The sequence below is a fragment of the Populus alba genome, chromosome 2, assembly GCF_005239225.2.
Source record: "Populus alba chromosome 2, ASM523922v2, whole genome shotgun sequence".
NCBI lineage: Eukaryota > Viridiplantae > Streptophyta > Magnoliopsida > Malpighiales > Salicaceae > Populus > Populus alba.
Genome location: NC_133285.1, coordinates 4,537,239 through 4,553,253, shown reverse-complemented (window position 1 = coordinate 4,553,253; position 16,015 = coordinate 4,537,239). Strand labels below are relative to the sequence as shown.

General features: G+C 37.6%; 1 protein-coding gene across 1 annotated transcript; it reads left to right on the top strand.

Annotated features, from left to right (window-relative positions):
• The first annotated feature begins 13,003 nt into the window (after nt 1–13,003).
• On the top strand, nt 13,004–15,698 carry LOC118049141 (F-box/kelch-repeat protein At1g22040). The gene is made up of 2 exons (XM_035059046.2): nt 13,004–13,164; nt 13,686–15,698. Exon 2 carries the CDS (start codon nt 13,732–13,734, stop codon nt 15,154–15,156), a length of 1,425 nt encoding a protein of 474 aa, XP_034914937.1. The 5' UTR covers nt 13,004–13,164; nt 13,686–13,731; the 3' UTR covers nt 15,157–15,698.
• The last annotated feature ends 317 nt before the right edge of the window (nt 15,699–16,015 follow it).

Below are 16,015 nucleotides of genomic sequence, written 5' to 3'. Positions count from 1 at the left end.
CCATGGTCTCCCACCCGTTCTGCCCCTATAAATATAGAAGAAAACCGAAGAAAAAAAAAGAGAAAAAGAAAACCCGAGAGAGGACCGGAAGAGAGAGGAGAGAGAGGGAGACCCCGAGAGGAATAGAGAGAGAGAGACCCGAAGGGAGGAGAGAGAGAGAAAACCGCCTGAACCGCCGTCCGTAAGCCAAGCTGCCACCGTCTCCGCAGCAGCACCGCCACCAAGCCGTCGTCTCCGCCGTGCCAGGTACGCTTCTCTCCCCCCTGCACATTTTTTTTCTTTTTGTTTCTTAAATTTCGTCTCCTGCATGCAGAGGCGTTCTGCATGCAGGGGACGAGGGGGAAATAATTCCCCCCCTGCGTTTTTTTAATTCCTCTGGGCCAGATGTTGTCTGGCCCAGAATTATGTGGACCGGGCCAGAGAGATCTGGCCCAGTCCGGCGGTCTGGCCGGGTCCGGCCCATACCGAGGTTAATTATTTTTTGGGCGAGTTCGGCCCAGTACTTTTGGGCCGAGGTCGGCCCGGTACTTGTTGGGCCGAGGTCGGCCCAACGCTTGTGGGCTGGGTCCGGCCCAGTTTAGTTTGGGCCGGCCCAGCCCTTTTAATATATAAATATATTATAATTATATTATATTATTATTATTATTATTATTATTATTATTATTATTATTATTATTATTATATATGTGTATATATGTTATATATATAAAAAATGTATTTATATATATAAAAAAAATATTTCGAAAAAAAAAATAAAAATAAAAATATTGTTGATTTTTCTGCATATGTTTGTCAAAAATGTTTTAATTCTGGTTTGTATTTTTATACTGTAAAGATACAAAACCAGTGTTATAAATACCCGGTTTTCGTCAAAACATCAAAGATTTTCAGAATAAAAAAATGTTTTTGCTTTCAAAAAAATTCTAAAAAGTCCCTAAAAATGTTGTTGATTTTTCTGCATATTTTTATCAAAATGGATTAATATTGGGTTGTATTTTTATACCGTAAGGATACAAGCTCAGTATTAAAATACCTGATTTTCGCCAAAGCATAAAAAAAAATAATATTTTCCAAAAATTGTTTTTGTTTTTAAAATACGGCCTAGTCTCTCCAATATATACATATAAATATTATAACATCATATTTTCATACAACAAAGAAAATTTTCAAAACAATATATGTATTAATATGCATTTTGGCTTTAATAACCAGTTTATTCAAGCCATGAGAACTAGGCCAATATTTCAAAAATTCTAAAAAAAATCTTTTTGTCTTATTTTAATATTTGGGATTACGAATTTATACGTAAAACGTATTCCTAAGTATTATTAATAAAATTTTGGTATGGACATTAGAACGGTTAGGATTTTTATCCGATAAGATAAGAGACCTTCTTACCGAGGAGGATTTTTCTTGAACCATAAACAGACCAACGACTAGAAGTATAATAACACCTTAGTTTTTATCAGATAATAAAACAATGCAGCTTACCTTAGGTAGGGCGTATTTGGGGTGCTAATACCTTCCCTTTACGCAACCAGTCTCCGTACCCGATCTCTGAGACCAGTTAGGTTCCTAGTGACCAAAATACTAGGTGGCGACTCCAAAAAACCAAAAATAAAAAAAATTCGCCAGTCGAACCCGCAATTGAAAATGGGTAGATGATTTATTTTTTTGGGGTGCGACAGAATGGCGACTCCGCTGGGGACCTTGTAGACTAAGCTTTGTTTTTGTCTGATTTGTTGGTTTTTTGTGTGTTTATTGTTAATATGCCCTTCCTTTTATTTGCGTATTTATTTTTTTACGCATATTATTCATGCATTGTATATAATTGTCTCATGCATCACTTGCCTTAATTTTGAAAAGCACACACAAGCTTTAAGTTAAGTGGGGAATTAGCGATTTACCCTAGGACTATTGGTCAGGGTTTAAATGCGTGAAACACCCAACTCATATCTGAGTGCCTGCTTGGTAATGGTGGACATACGTGTCTTAACTGTTCCTAGCAACGCCCCCATACTTCTTTACGAAGAACGTCACTGGGCAGATATGAGACCCTTCGAGACCAGATAGAAAACTTACCCACTATCACTTAATAAATAGAGTTTGTCCTTAGGTTATGTATCTTATTTGCATCAAGATTAATAATGTTATACTCATCGTACATCACTTGTGCATCACATTTTCATCACGCATTTTGTTATCATATGCATTACAGATCGTGAAACATAGGTCCTACATCCAGAGTCCACCAAACCCGGTCCAGATCAAGAATGGAAAATGAAGAAAGAGCTCAATTAGAGTCGCACTACCAGACCGAGTTGGAATCTGTGAAAAATGAAGTTTCTCGACTGACCAGTCTGCTTGAGCAATTTTTAAGAGCCAAGAATGGGGAGGGAACATCTACCCAACCACATATAGGAGCACCATCAGTTCATGTTCCGGGGGCATCTCAGAACTTGGGGCAGATTTCAGTGACGGGGGCAGCACTTTGCACCTACCATTCCCATTCAGCCCCCTCAAGCTCACATCACTGTGGAAGGGCCTCCCGATAATAGGTCCACCAGATTTATGAACGATGACAAGATATCAGCCTTGGAAGAAAGGTTAAGAGCAGTCGAGGGAAATGACTGGTTTGACCCCATGCGAGCGTCTGAAATATGCTTGGTACCAAACATCACGGTACCAAAAAAAATTTAGGATTCCGGAGTTTATAAAGTACACTGGGTTGGAATGCCCAAACACTCACCTTCGATCTTATTGCAATAAGATGGCTGAGGTGATTCATGACGATAAGTTACTGATCTACTTTTTCCAAGATAGTCTATCGGGGTCGGCGCTAAGTTGGTACATGAGGTTGGATAATGCCAAGATCAAGAAATGGAAGGATTTAGTTGAGGCTTTCCTTAAGCAATACAAGTTCAATTTGGAAATTGCTCCAGATCGAATGAGCCTTATGTCAATGGAAAAGAGAAGCCAAGAATCAGTAAGGGCTTATGCGCAAAGATGGAGGGACGAGGCCATGCATGTGCAACCCCCTTTGATAGAAACGGAGATGGTGACTTTGTTCGCCAACACATTCAAGGCACCCTACTATGAGCATTTAATGGGTAGCTCATCTCAACATTTCTATGATGCTATACGCATAGCGGAAAGAATAGAGCAGGGGATTAAAGTTGGACGCATAATTGAGCCATCGGAGACAAATGTTTTTTTTGGAAGAAAATTGAAAGGTCCCGTTAACAACTTCGAAGGTGGGTCCAATGACAAGATAACGGATTCATATAACCCACAAATACCTACCTCCCATGTGGCCCACATAAACTTTAACAAACCTTTTTCCCCTAATCGAGCAAATGGCCAGTCAAACACCCAAAACAACCACCAAAGACCAAACCCAAGATACATTTCAGAACAACTACCGCCATTACCCATGCCTCTAAAGGACATATATGCCAAACTACTGAGCATTGGACAAATAGCTCCTATCCCTACATTACCACTACAGCCACCATTCCCCATCTGGTATAAGCCTGATTTGACTTGCGAGTACCATGCTGGTATTCCCGGGCATTGTCTTGAAACGTGCTATGGTTTCAAGAACAAGTTGTTGAAGCTCATCAAGATAGGATGGGTGTCATTTGAAGACGCACCCAATATCAGTTCAAAATCCATTGCCTGGTCATGACAAAAGTGATAGGGGATAAAGGTTGGAAAACCTTGGTCAAGAGTCGTCAATAATGAAGAAGGCGAGATCGAAGGAGAAGACAAGGAAACGCAAGTGGGGAAGGAAGATGAAGCATTGCCTCGGTTGACTTTCCACACACTAGAAGAAGTTTCAGAACGGGTTGATCCAAGAACTTCTCGTAGTTTTTCAAAATGTAAAACAACTTTATTTGCCTTAGCATGCTTTTGTCTTTGCTTTTATTTTCTCTAGTGAGCATTCAGAGCTCAGAGCTTATTTTGTCAGCCAGTTTTTGTGTTTGTCTTTGAGCCTACCTTTTCTTTAAATAAATGATGAGATTATGCACTTTTGGAACAAGTTGAGTGGTTACAAATAAAGTATCATAAAATGGTTTAATATGAAATTTAAGAAAAGCTACCCTTGAAATACAACCTCACCTCTGGATAACATAATGAATTGATACATCACCTGTAAATTTTTCTTTCAAGACAAAAATAGAGTTTATCAATCCTAAACAATGTGCATTTTTGAAAAAAAACACATCATTATTGTCCTTTCACTCTCTAAAGAGTTTTTTGTTGGTGGTTTTGTTTTGAGTCGAAATGAATTTCTTCTCTATATAAAAACCCAGACTAGGATCGCACCCCTACACTGGGGGCAAGACGAGATGTTTTATGAAAAGTTTTACGAAAGCCTACGATTTGAAAACCAAGCTAAAACATTTGACAAAAGCATGACAGAGAGGCAAATACAAGTCATACATTTTGAGAAAAGAACTACTTGAAGAAAGTCAAAGACTTCTTCTCCAAGAATATGATAGGCAACACGAAGAGATAAGTCCAGCATACGACTTCAAAAGCAAGTTCATGTTAAGAGGGAGTCTCATGAACTAGAAGAAGAGGCTGGGACCTATGTTTCAAAACCAGGTATGAATGCATGCATTGCATCTAATCATAAATCATTGCATATATGTTTTTTGGATCGTTACAGGAGGAGATCGTAGCGCATTCCAACAAGATTATGGACGAAGAAAGAATCATTGAGTTGATTCTAGAACAACAAGAAGAGAAGATAATGGTTTCAAACCCTGCCAGCAGGAAGAACGACATGGACAGCATTCGGTAAAAAGGAATCACCAAATGGGATTCAAGTTGTTGAGATCGACAGAAGGGATCTCGTATTTCGATGAAGGTCGCCAGAAGGGACCTCATATATTTCAGCTTTGAATAAAAGGAATCGCCAGATGGGATTCCAAGTTGTTTGAGATCGCCAGAAGGGGTCTCGTTTCGATATTCATCAATGGAGGTCGCCAGAAGGGACCTCAAATTTCAGCTTTGGTATAAAAGGAATCGCCAGATGGGATTCCAAGTTGTTTTGGCTAAAGGAGATCGCTAGAAGAGATCTCATATTTTCGATGAAGGTCGCCAGAAGAGACCTCATTTTCAGCTTTGAATAAAAGGAATCGTCAGATGGGATTCCAAGTTGTTTGAGATCGCCAGAAGGGGTCTCGTTTTTCGATATTCATCAAGGGAGGTCGCTAGAAGGGACCTCAAATTTCAGCTTTGGTATAAAAGGAATCGCCAGATGGGATTCCAAGTTGTTTGGCTAAAGGAGATCGCCAGAAGGGATCTCATATTTCGATGAAGGTCGCCAGAAAGGGACCTCATATTTCAGCTTTGAATAAAAGGAATCGCCAGATGGGATTTCCAAAGTTGTTTGAGATCGCCAGAAGGGGTCTCGTTTTCGATATTCATCAATGGAGGTCGCCAGAAGGGACCTCAAATTTCAGCTTTGGTATAAAAGGAATCGCCAGATAGGATTCCAAGTTGTTTGGCTAAAGGAGATCGCCAGAAGGGATCTCATATTTCGATGGAGGTCGTCAGAAGAGACCTAATATTTCAGCTTTGAATAAAAGGAATCGCCAGATGGGATTCCAAGTTATTTGAGATCGCCAGAAGGGATCTCGTACTTCGACATTCATCAAGGAAGGTCGCCAGAAGGGACCTCATATTGAAACCATTTCTTAGAAAAAGCATGGAGTTTACTAAGAATTCTTCCCCCTGGGTAGGTCACCCATACAATGAGACCATCATTTTTCTTGGGTTCGTCACCCATACAATGAGACCATCATTTTTCTGGGTAGGTCACCCATACAATGAGACCATCATTTTTCTCGGGTTCGTCACCCATACAATGAGACCATCACTTTTCTTGGGTTCGTCACCCATACAATGAGACCATCTTTTTTCTCGGGTTCGTCACCCATACAATGAGACCATCACTTTTCTTGGGTTCGTCACCCATACAATGAGACCATCATTTTTCTTGGGTTCGTCACCCATACAATGAGACCATCATTTTTCCTGGGTAGGTCACCCATACAATGAGACCATCATTTTTTCTGGGTAGGTCACCCATACAATGAGACCATCATTTTTCTTGGGTTCGTCACCCATACAATGAGACCATCATTTTTTTTGGGGTTCGTCACCCATACAATGAGACCATCTTTTTTTCCTGGGTAGGTCACCCATACAATGAGACCATCATTTTTCTTGGGTTCGTCACCCATACAATGAGACCATCATTTTTCCTGGGTAGGTCACCCATACAATGACCATCATTTTTCTTGGGTTCGTCACCCATACAATGAGACCATCATTTTTCTCGGGTTCGTCACCCATACAATAAGACCATCATTTTTCTTGGGTAGGTCACCCATACAATGAGACCATCGTTTTTCTTGGGTAGGTCACCCATCACAATGAGACCATATTTTTTTTTTTTTTTTTTTTTTTTTTTTTGGGTAGGTCACCCATCACAATGAGACCATATTTTTTTCTGGGTAGGTCACCCATAAGAATGAGACCCTTCTCCATTTTTTTTTATCTGGGTAGGTCACCCATAAGAATGAGGCCATTCCTTCCCCTGGGTAGGTCACCCAAAGAATAAGACCACTCTTTCTTTTTCTGGGTAGGTCACCCATCACAATGAGACCATTTTTTTTCTGGGTAGGTCACCCATAAGAATGAGACCATTCTCCATCTTTTTTTACCTGGGTAGGTCACCCATAATAATGAGGCCATTCTTCCCCTGGGCAGGTCACCCAAAGAATAAGACCACTCTTTCCCTTTCCACTCGGGCAGGTCACCCATCATAATGAGACCATACACACATTTTTTGTATTGATTATGGGTAAAGGAATCGCCAGATGGGGTTCCAGGTTAAAGGAGATCACCAGATGAGATCTCGGATGGATTTTCATATTGATCAAACTAAAGTAAGAATTCAGAGGATCGCTGGATAAGGATCTCGAGATGACTAAGTTTCGATCATGGTTTTTGGGGCTAAGGAGGATTGTTATAAAAGGACAAAGTTTCAGATCAATCAAGCTTCGACCAGATCAGTTTCGGGAGTTCCGTTTTGGGTTTATCTTTATAACACTTACTGCGCAAACCTATGCTCCGTAAGTATTATAAAGAGGGGGCATCTGTCGTAACCCATTTTTGGGTCCCCATGAAAAATAAAATAAATAGCCAAAAGAGGTTAGAAAAATAATAGGAGGCAGAAACGCTCGGAAAATAGTCAGAAAAATTGGTCAAGGAATTTAAAAATACAAGGATTGAATTTTTTGACAGTATATTCTTGAAGGATGGAAGCCCTATTGAGAAGGAAAATTTGAATTTTGAGGAGAAAAGCCCAAATTTGGATTTTTATGGACTTAATTGAATTTTTATGGACTTAATTGGTTTTTTATTTGAATTTATAGAAGATTTGATTGCAAGAAAATTGATTTTTAAGTCAATTTGGGCTTTAATTTGGAGAAATTTAAGTTCTGGGGCCAAAATATATTTTTTGGAATTTATTGGGTCAAATCAGGGGCTCAATTGCATAAATATTGAAGTTTTAAGGGCCAATTAGGGACTTAATTGTGAAAATCCGAAACCAGGGACCAATTTGGAGAAGGCGCAAAGATAGAGGGGGCTGTTTGGAATTGTTTCAGGGGCTTAATTGAAGAAATTAGAAGTTTATTGATCAATTAGGGGCTCAATTGCATAAATCAGAGTCCAAGGACCAAAGTGAAAAAAGGCGGCCAACAAGAAGGGCGGGGACCGAATTTGGAGGACTGATTTGAAGTTTGGCCATTTAAATGAAACGGCGCGTTTTATTCAAAACGACGCCGTTTCATACACAAAAAAAAAAAAAAAAAAAAAAAAGGGGGGGGAAAGCAGAACGGTGTCGTTTTGAACGACACTGTTCATCATCTTCCTCCCCCCGGTTTAGCAGCAACAGAGATGAAAAATTCGAAAATTCTCCCGCGTCTCTCTCCTCGCCCCCACCACCACCGAAAGAGCCGACCAGCCGTTGCGTGATTGAAGGCGCACTAACCATGGTCTCCCACCCGTTCTGCCCCTATAAATATAGAAGAAAACCGAAGAAAAAAAAAGAGAAAAAGAAAACCCGAGAGAGGACCGGAAGAGAGAGGAGAGAGAGGGAGACCCCGAGAGGAATAGAGAGAGAGAGACCCGAAGGGAGGAGAGAGAGAGAAAACCGCCTGAACCGCCGTCCGTAAGCCAAGCTGCCACCGTCTCCGCAGCAGCACCGCCACCAAGCCGTCGTCTCCGCCGTGCCAGGTACGCTTCTCTCCCCCCTGCACATTTTTTTTCTTTTTGTTTCTTAAATTTCGTCTCCTGCATGCAGAGGCGTTCTGCATGCAGGGGACGAGGGGGGGAAATAATTCCCCCCCCTGCGTTTTTTTTAATTCCTCTGGGCCAGATGTTGTCTGGCCCAGAATTATGTGGACCGGGCCAGAGAGATCTGGCCCAGTCCGGCGGTCTGGGCCGGGTCCGGCCCATACCGAGGTTAATTATTTTTTGGGCCGAGTTCGGCCCAGTACTTTTGGGCCGAGGTCGGCCCGGTACTTGTTGGGCCGAGGTCGGCCCAACGCTTGTGGGCTGGGTCCGGCCCAGTTTAGTTTGGGCCGGCCCAGCCCTTTTAATATATAAATATATTATAATTATATTATATTATTATTATTATTATTATTATTATTATTATTATTATTATTATTATTATTATTATATATGTGTATATATGTTATATATATAAAAATGTATTTATATATATAAAAAAAAATATTTCGAAAAAAAATAAAAATAAAAATATTGTTGATTTTTCTGCATATGTTTGTCAAAAATGTTTTTAATTCTGGTTTGTATTTTTATACTGTAAAGATACAAAACCAGTGTTTATAAATACCCGGTTTTCGTCAAAACATCAAAGATTTTCAGAATAAAAAATGTTTTTGCTTTCAAAAAAATTCTAAAAAGTCCCTAAAAATGTTGTTGATTTTCTGCATATTTTTATCAAAATGGATTAATATTGGGTTGTATTTTTATACCGTAAGGATACAAGCTCAGTATTAAAATACCTGATTTTCGCCAAAGCATAAAAAAAAATAATATTTTCCAAAAATTGTTTTGTTTTTAAAATACGGCCTAGTCTCTCCAATATATACATATAAATATTATAACATCATATTTTCATACAACAAAGAAAATTTTCAAAACAATATATGTATTAACATGCATTTTGGCTTTAATAACCAGTTTATTCAAGCCATGAGAACTAGGCCAATATTTCAAAAATTCTAAAAAAAATCTTTTTGTCTTATTTTAATATTTGGGATTACGAATTTATACGTAAAACGTATTCCTAAGTATTATTAATAAAATTTTGGTATGGACGTTAGAACGGTTAGGATTTTTATCCGATAAGATAAGAGACCTTCTTACCGAGGAGGATTTTTCTTGAACCATAAACAGACCAACGACTAGAAGTATAATAACACCTTAGTTTTTATCAGATAATAAAACAATGCAGCTTACCTTAGGTAGGGCGTATTTGGGGTGCTAATACCTTCCCTTTACGCAACCAGTCTCCGTACCCGATCTCTGAGACCAGTTAGGTTCCTAGTGACCAAAATACTAGGTGGCGACTCCAAAAAACCAAAAATAAAAAAAATTCGCCAGTCGAACCCGCAATTGAAAATGGGTAGATGATTTATTTTTTTGGGGTGCGACAAGTACTTTCGGGCTCACAGATCCAATGGACGTCTCACCTTGCATCTTGTTCCTTTGGATGATGATGTTTCGGCCCCTCCTTTTGTTGGTGATGAGAGACGTCATGGCATTGAGAATGATATTGATCAGTGCTATGATAATGAAGATGATGGTGAAGAAGAGCTAGTACTCGAGCAAGAACATGAAGAAGATAAGGAAGAAAATGAAAGCCTTGTAGAAGAAAGTATTGATGTGAAAGTAAATGACAATGATGGTGTAGAAAATGATTATTTTGGTAATAATGTTGATAGTGGTGAAACTATAGAGGTGGAGGAGGAGGAGGAGGAGGAGGCTGTGCATGATGATCAAAGAGTTCCTTCTATGGAGAGTTCTGAGAATGCAGGCAAATGCTTGAACTACAACAGTGTGAGGACAAGCTCCACTTGTATATTTGGGGTGCCAGTACCGGCTATAAGGCCAGTTCATACATAAGACACAAACAATTAAAAAAAAAACAGAGATTTATTAGAGATTTAGTAGCTCACTCTCATGATATCGATGGAGATTGTAGCACAATTCAATATCTATATAGGTCTGGATAGCGGATGGTACTGTATTCTTATCGATTTTAGGTTCATTAGTATAAGATAGGAGGTTTTTCATTTTGAATTAGGGAGTTTTGTATTTCAGAGATACTCTGTTTCATGCTTATCCATTGATTATACCTTTCTCTCTGCATTTATGAATACAGTTTATTTTCCTTTTGGTTTATATATAACTAGATTAATGGCACCCTTGTATGTCTGATAAATTTTTCTAATTAAAAAAAAAAATAGATGTTGCTAATATTTTTCTAATAAAAAAATTAAACTATATGAGAATTAACTCGATGTGATCTAGTCATTTTGACGAATTTAAAAGTAATATGAATGATTGTTAAAAATATAATTTAACTCAAAATAAATATTTAAGAGAAGATTTTTTTATATATAAATATTTAGACAACAACAAATTGGATTGATTTGGGTCTATTTTTATTAACTTGTTAATCTGCATACTGAGTCATGAGATCATGATAACTCTATATAATGCAAATTAAAAATAAATTATAAAACTTAATTTTCAATAAACTCAATGTTGAAAGATGAAATTAAAAAAAAATTATCACCGATAGTTCTTACCAATCGATCACAAATATAAAAAGAACATCAATGACTTAGTTGTAGATACAGTTAAAAGAGATGTTGTATCGTTGGTATCGTCGAATGCAAAATTATATAATGTTGTGTTGTAGTACAAAGGCATTGTATTTGGTTTTCTCTTCTTACCTCATGCTCTTTCTTTTTCTTTATTGATAAATCCTTTTTACCAAGTAGTAAAAAGAGGGGTTTTTTTTTCCTCTTTTGATTCATGTTACATCTTGTTCATTTTCTTGATCAATTTTTTTTGATGAGTTAAAGTTTTGAGCTACTTGTAGAAGCCCATGATTCACACACTCCAACACTAATTTGGTTGCCTTTAAAAGCATCTCATCTATTCCAACAATTTCTAGTCGTTCTCAACCATATTAAAGGCTGAATTTTGAATGGACATAATTTTTTAGATGTTTTCACAACTTTATGATAAATTATTAATTGTGATGGATTGATAATTTGTGCGAAAATTTGATTGAAAAAGTTGTTATTTTGGATAGGTTTAGGTTAATTGTTTATTTAGCTTATTGTTATTTTACCATTATTGTTAGCCTTTTTGGACTAGACAGAATATTTGACATAACTCATGCCTTCCCCAACTTTGCACTTATCCAATCAACTCCATATAGAAAAGCACAGAATGAAAAAAAAAAAAAAAAATCATTTACTGGCAATAGTTTATTTCTATGATCATGTGAGAAGAAATACCCAACTTTTATATATATATATATAGATGTTCGGATCAGATTGCGTGCACCTCAACTAATTTTATGATTTTGAAGTTAATAACTATGTAAGTTTCTAGTGACTATAATATTAAGAACCACATGACTCGCACTTGAGACCACAAGAGGAGCAAACTTCTTGATCTTAAACTCTTATCACAGGGCACCTACTAGATGGTTACTCATTTATTTTTTAACTTGCATGGATGAAGGTTTAGCATGCTGATTTAAATCTTAACTTCAGTTACTTCATAATAAACTCTCTCAAAGCTCTTGTGTTTGGTTTTTATTTCGTCTACGTCCTTTCTTGTTTACAAACCTTGTTACCAAATAATTTTTTTAAATGGTAGTCATCTTTCACAAACTGGTACAAACACAGAATATGATACTGGGTTCGGAGAACAGGCCTTGCTGAAAGTATCCACCGTAGCAGAATCAGTTGCCAAGAAACAACGTTTCTTGGTTTATACAGGGGAGATATTTTTTAGATTTATCCTGAATCCAAAGTCCAAAATATATCCAACAGAAAAACAACTTGTTTTTTCTATTTTTTTAAATGGAAACTAAATAAGAAATAGTGAATAAATTGACTCCATCTCCAAGGATAATATTATTATGTGTATGATTGCGGTTGTTTTTTAAAATGTTTTTTGCTCAGTAAGTGTATCAAAATACTATTTTTTTTTAAAAAAAAAATATTTTTAACATCAACGCATCAAAATGATTTAAAACACTAAAAAAATATTAATTTGAAAAAAAAATAAAAAAATAATTTAATTTTTTAAAAAAATAATTTTGAAAAACAAAGACAAATCATACCAAATTAAGTCAAGTAAAGTGTCCTTCCATGTTCACACGTGTCATACTATCCTACTATTCAACAACGAACGGTTAGAGTAATATTAATATTAGAATAGGAAAAAAGAAATAAATAAAATCCAACAAGACAGCCTGAAAACGTATTCCTAAAAATCTGAAAATCCATTGTCTTACATGAAACTGGGGATATTCCGTGCTCCATGGCAAGGCATCTTTCGCTAATCTATTCCGCCCGCCCGCCGCCCGCCCAGACGCGGCGCCCATTTTCATTATCATCTACTGCCCTTTCTTTCCTCCCGGCTGAATTCTTCTAAGATCCATTGCTCGATTTTGCAAGATGCACTATTAGTAGCCTGTGCCTATTGTTTGAAATCTTTATTTGTGTAATTGTATTTTTTTAATTACTTTTAAAGATAATTAAATCAAATTTATTAACTAATGATAAAAACCAAAAATAAAAATAAAAAAAGGACGCAAATAAATGACGTGATGGTTTTGAAATTCACGCAAAAATCATGAATATATACTCTTTTTTTAAAGTAAATTATCTGACCTCATCAGAGTACTATATTGTACCTAAACTTGTATAGGAAAACATCTTTTCAGTATTTACACGCTTTTTATTTGTGTCGATTTTTTCTGCTTCTTCTTCTTCGCTTGGTTCTCAGCCTGCAGCAAAGGTAAATCCTTTCTTTATTTCTACTCATTAGATCCATATATAATGCACATCTCACAGTTAATTCTGCTGCTTTTTGTTGAAAGTTTTTTTTTTTTCTTACCTTGGCTCAATTCTTGATCTGGGTTTTGCTGTTTTTTAATTAAGTAAAATCAGTTTTAATGTTGTAATTGCAGTTTTGGGGGAATTCTGGATCAGTGGACAATGATTGACTTGTTTGTGTTTTTGTTAAAAAATAAAAATAAAAATAAAGTAGTGTTAGCTAATTTATGCCTTATGTAGAAGGGTGATGGAATCTATTGATGCTGCTTTCTTATTGTATTTTGGTTGAGTGTTTTGACTTGAACTGTTCATGCTGTTTCTTTATTTTACGAATATTTAATTATTAATTTTTCTAGTGAATTGTTCGAGTGTTTCAAGACTGTTCTCCTCGTATAAATGCTCATTTTTTCACTCTTGTTCGTTCATATCTTGTCAATCTGGTTCTGATTCGGTGAAGTGTAAGTATGCTCCCCTTTTTTGCAGCATATGCCACGTTCATAATCGGTGTTGCTAAGCTGAGGGTTTCTTGATGGGGGGTGTTTTGAGTTTAGCTAGTCCCAAATGCAGAACAAGCGAGTATAATGAGGTGTTAAATAATGGAAGCTGCAAGAGGCAAAAGACATCCTCAATTTTTTATGATGAGGAAAGCCCAAGATTGATTCCATTTCTTCCTGATGAGTTATCAATCCAGATTCTTGCTAGAATCCCCAGATGTTGCTACTTTAATCTGAGTTTGGTGTCACGCAAGTGGAAGGAAACGTTTGAGAGTGCTGAGCTGTTCAAAGTTAGAAAAGATTTTGGATCAACAGAAGAATGGCTGTATGTATTGATAAAGGATAGAGCAGATAAATTATCATGGCATGCTTTGGACCCATTGTCAAGAAATTGGCAGAGATTGCCTCCAATGCCAAATGTTGTTTGTGCAGATGAATCTAAAAGGGGACTTTCTGGGTTTTGGTTGTGGAATGTAGTTGGGCCAGGCATTAAAATTGCTGAAGTCATAAGGAGTTGGCTTGGGCAAAAGGATACGCTGGATCAAATGCCATTTGGTGGTTGTTCCATTGGTGCTGTTGATGGATGCCTCTATGTGCTTGGTGGGTTCTCTGGAGCTACCACCGTGAGATGTGTCTGGCGGTTCGATCCAATCTCAAACAAATGGAGCAAAATGGCTTCCATGTCTACGGGTAGAGCTTACTGTAAGACGAGCATTTTAAATAACAAGCTATATGTTGTTGGGGGGGTTAGTCAGGGCCAAGGGAGATTGACTCCTCTTCAATCCGCTGAAGTTTTTGACCCATGCACGGGTACATGGTCTGATGTCCCAAGCATGCCATTCTCAAGAGCTCAATTAGTGCCCACTGCCTATTTGTCTGACATGCTAAAGCCTATTGCCACCGGGATGACTTCCTACATGGGAAGATTATTCGTGCCTCAGAGTTTATACTCATGGCCCTTCATTGTTGATGTTGGTGGGGAAATATATGATCCTGAAACAAATTCATGGGCTGAAATGCCAACTGGCATGGGAGAAGGTTGGCCTGCACGGCAGGCAGGTACGAAATTGAGCGTGGTGGTAGATGGTGAATTATATGCATTTGATCCGTCTGCTTCTGCAGACAGTGGTAAGATCAAGGTATACGATCACAAAGAAGATACATGGAAAGTTGTCATTGAGAAAGTCCCTGTTGCTGATTTTACAGAATCCGAATCTCCATATCTGCTCACAGGTTTTCATGGAAAGATTCATGTCCTCACAAAAGATGCCAATCAGAACATTGCAGTTATGCAGGCTGACGTGCAAGATGTTTTGGGTTCCCCATTGAACTCAACTTCTGTTTCTGCTCAGTCCTTGCATGAGCATTCTGACTCATCGGAAACAGTTGTTTGGAAGGTCATAGCCAGTAAAGATTTTGGGTCTGCTGAACTTGTAAGTTGTCAGGTTCTTGATATATAGGGCTACTTTGATTAGTGTTTTATTTAAGATATTGATGCGTCTTAGAACCCGCACAAGTGACCAAGTACTAGAAATTGGAATTTGGTGTCTGCCCATCAAGATGGCTTCCAATTGTATTCGTATTCTTAGAACTTGAAGTAAATTTCATGATCTGTTTGAATTACCTGACAAGAAAGGTATCCGGATGTTTGCGAACTAAAGGTGTGGTATATATGAAGAAGACGTCAACCAGTCTGTCATGTGTCATTTTCAATTTTGGATGTGGTTTTCTGCATTTAAAATCATTCGTGCTGCCAATTTTCTTCTCTGGAGAGTTGGACTTGTGAAGTTTAAAGGTGAACAGTAGCCATAACATTCAACAATTAGGATGTGGAGTAACGTCTTGAATCGTTGAGTTTACAGTTTTAATATTTCTCAATGATGTATTTCTATCTAAAGATTTCGTGTAAGAAATAATTACGATGGTCCCTACCAAATACAAAAAAAAACAATCTAATACAATAAAAGGGTGCGTCTGCTTTGCTTGGTGCACCGTAAGAAGATCATGTGTCCCATATTTTTGGTGGTTTCTGCATTACAATGTATAAGCCTACAGGTAGGCCTGCTTGACCTCGGGAGCATATCATGTCTAAACCGAATTTCTTACAACTCTTCAATTTGCCATTATAGGGAAGGATTTCTTAGCTTCTTGCTCCATTTTTCTAAAAAACATCCAGCGAAGTAAACTGTTTAATTGAAAAGCTGAGCAGAGGATCCAACTCTGCTATAAGCCTTCAGGAATATAGACTGATGAAACCAGCAACCAACTTTGGAGCTATTCAAGATACTGTTCGAGGCAAAATGACCATTTTCTACAATC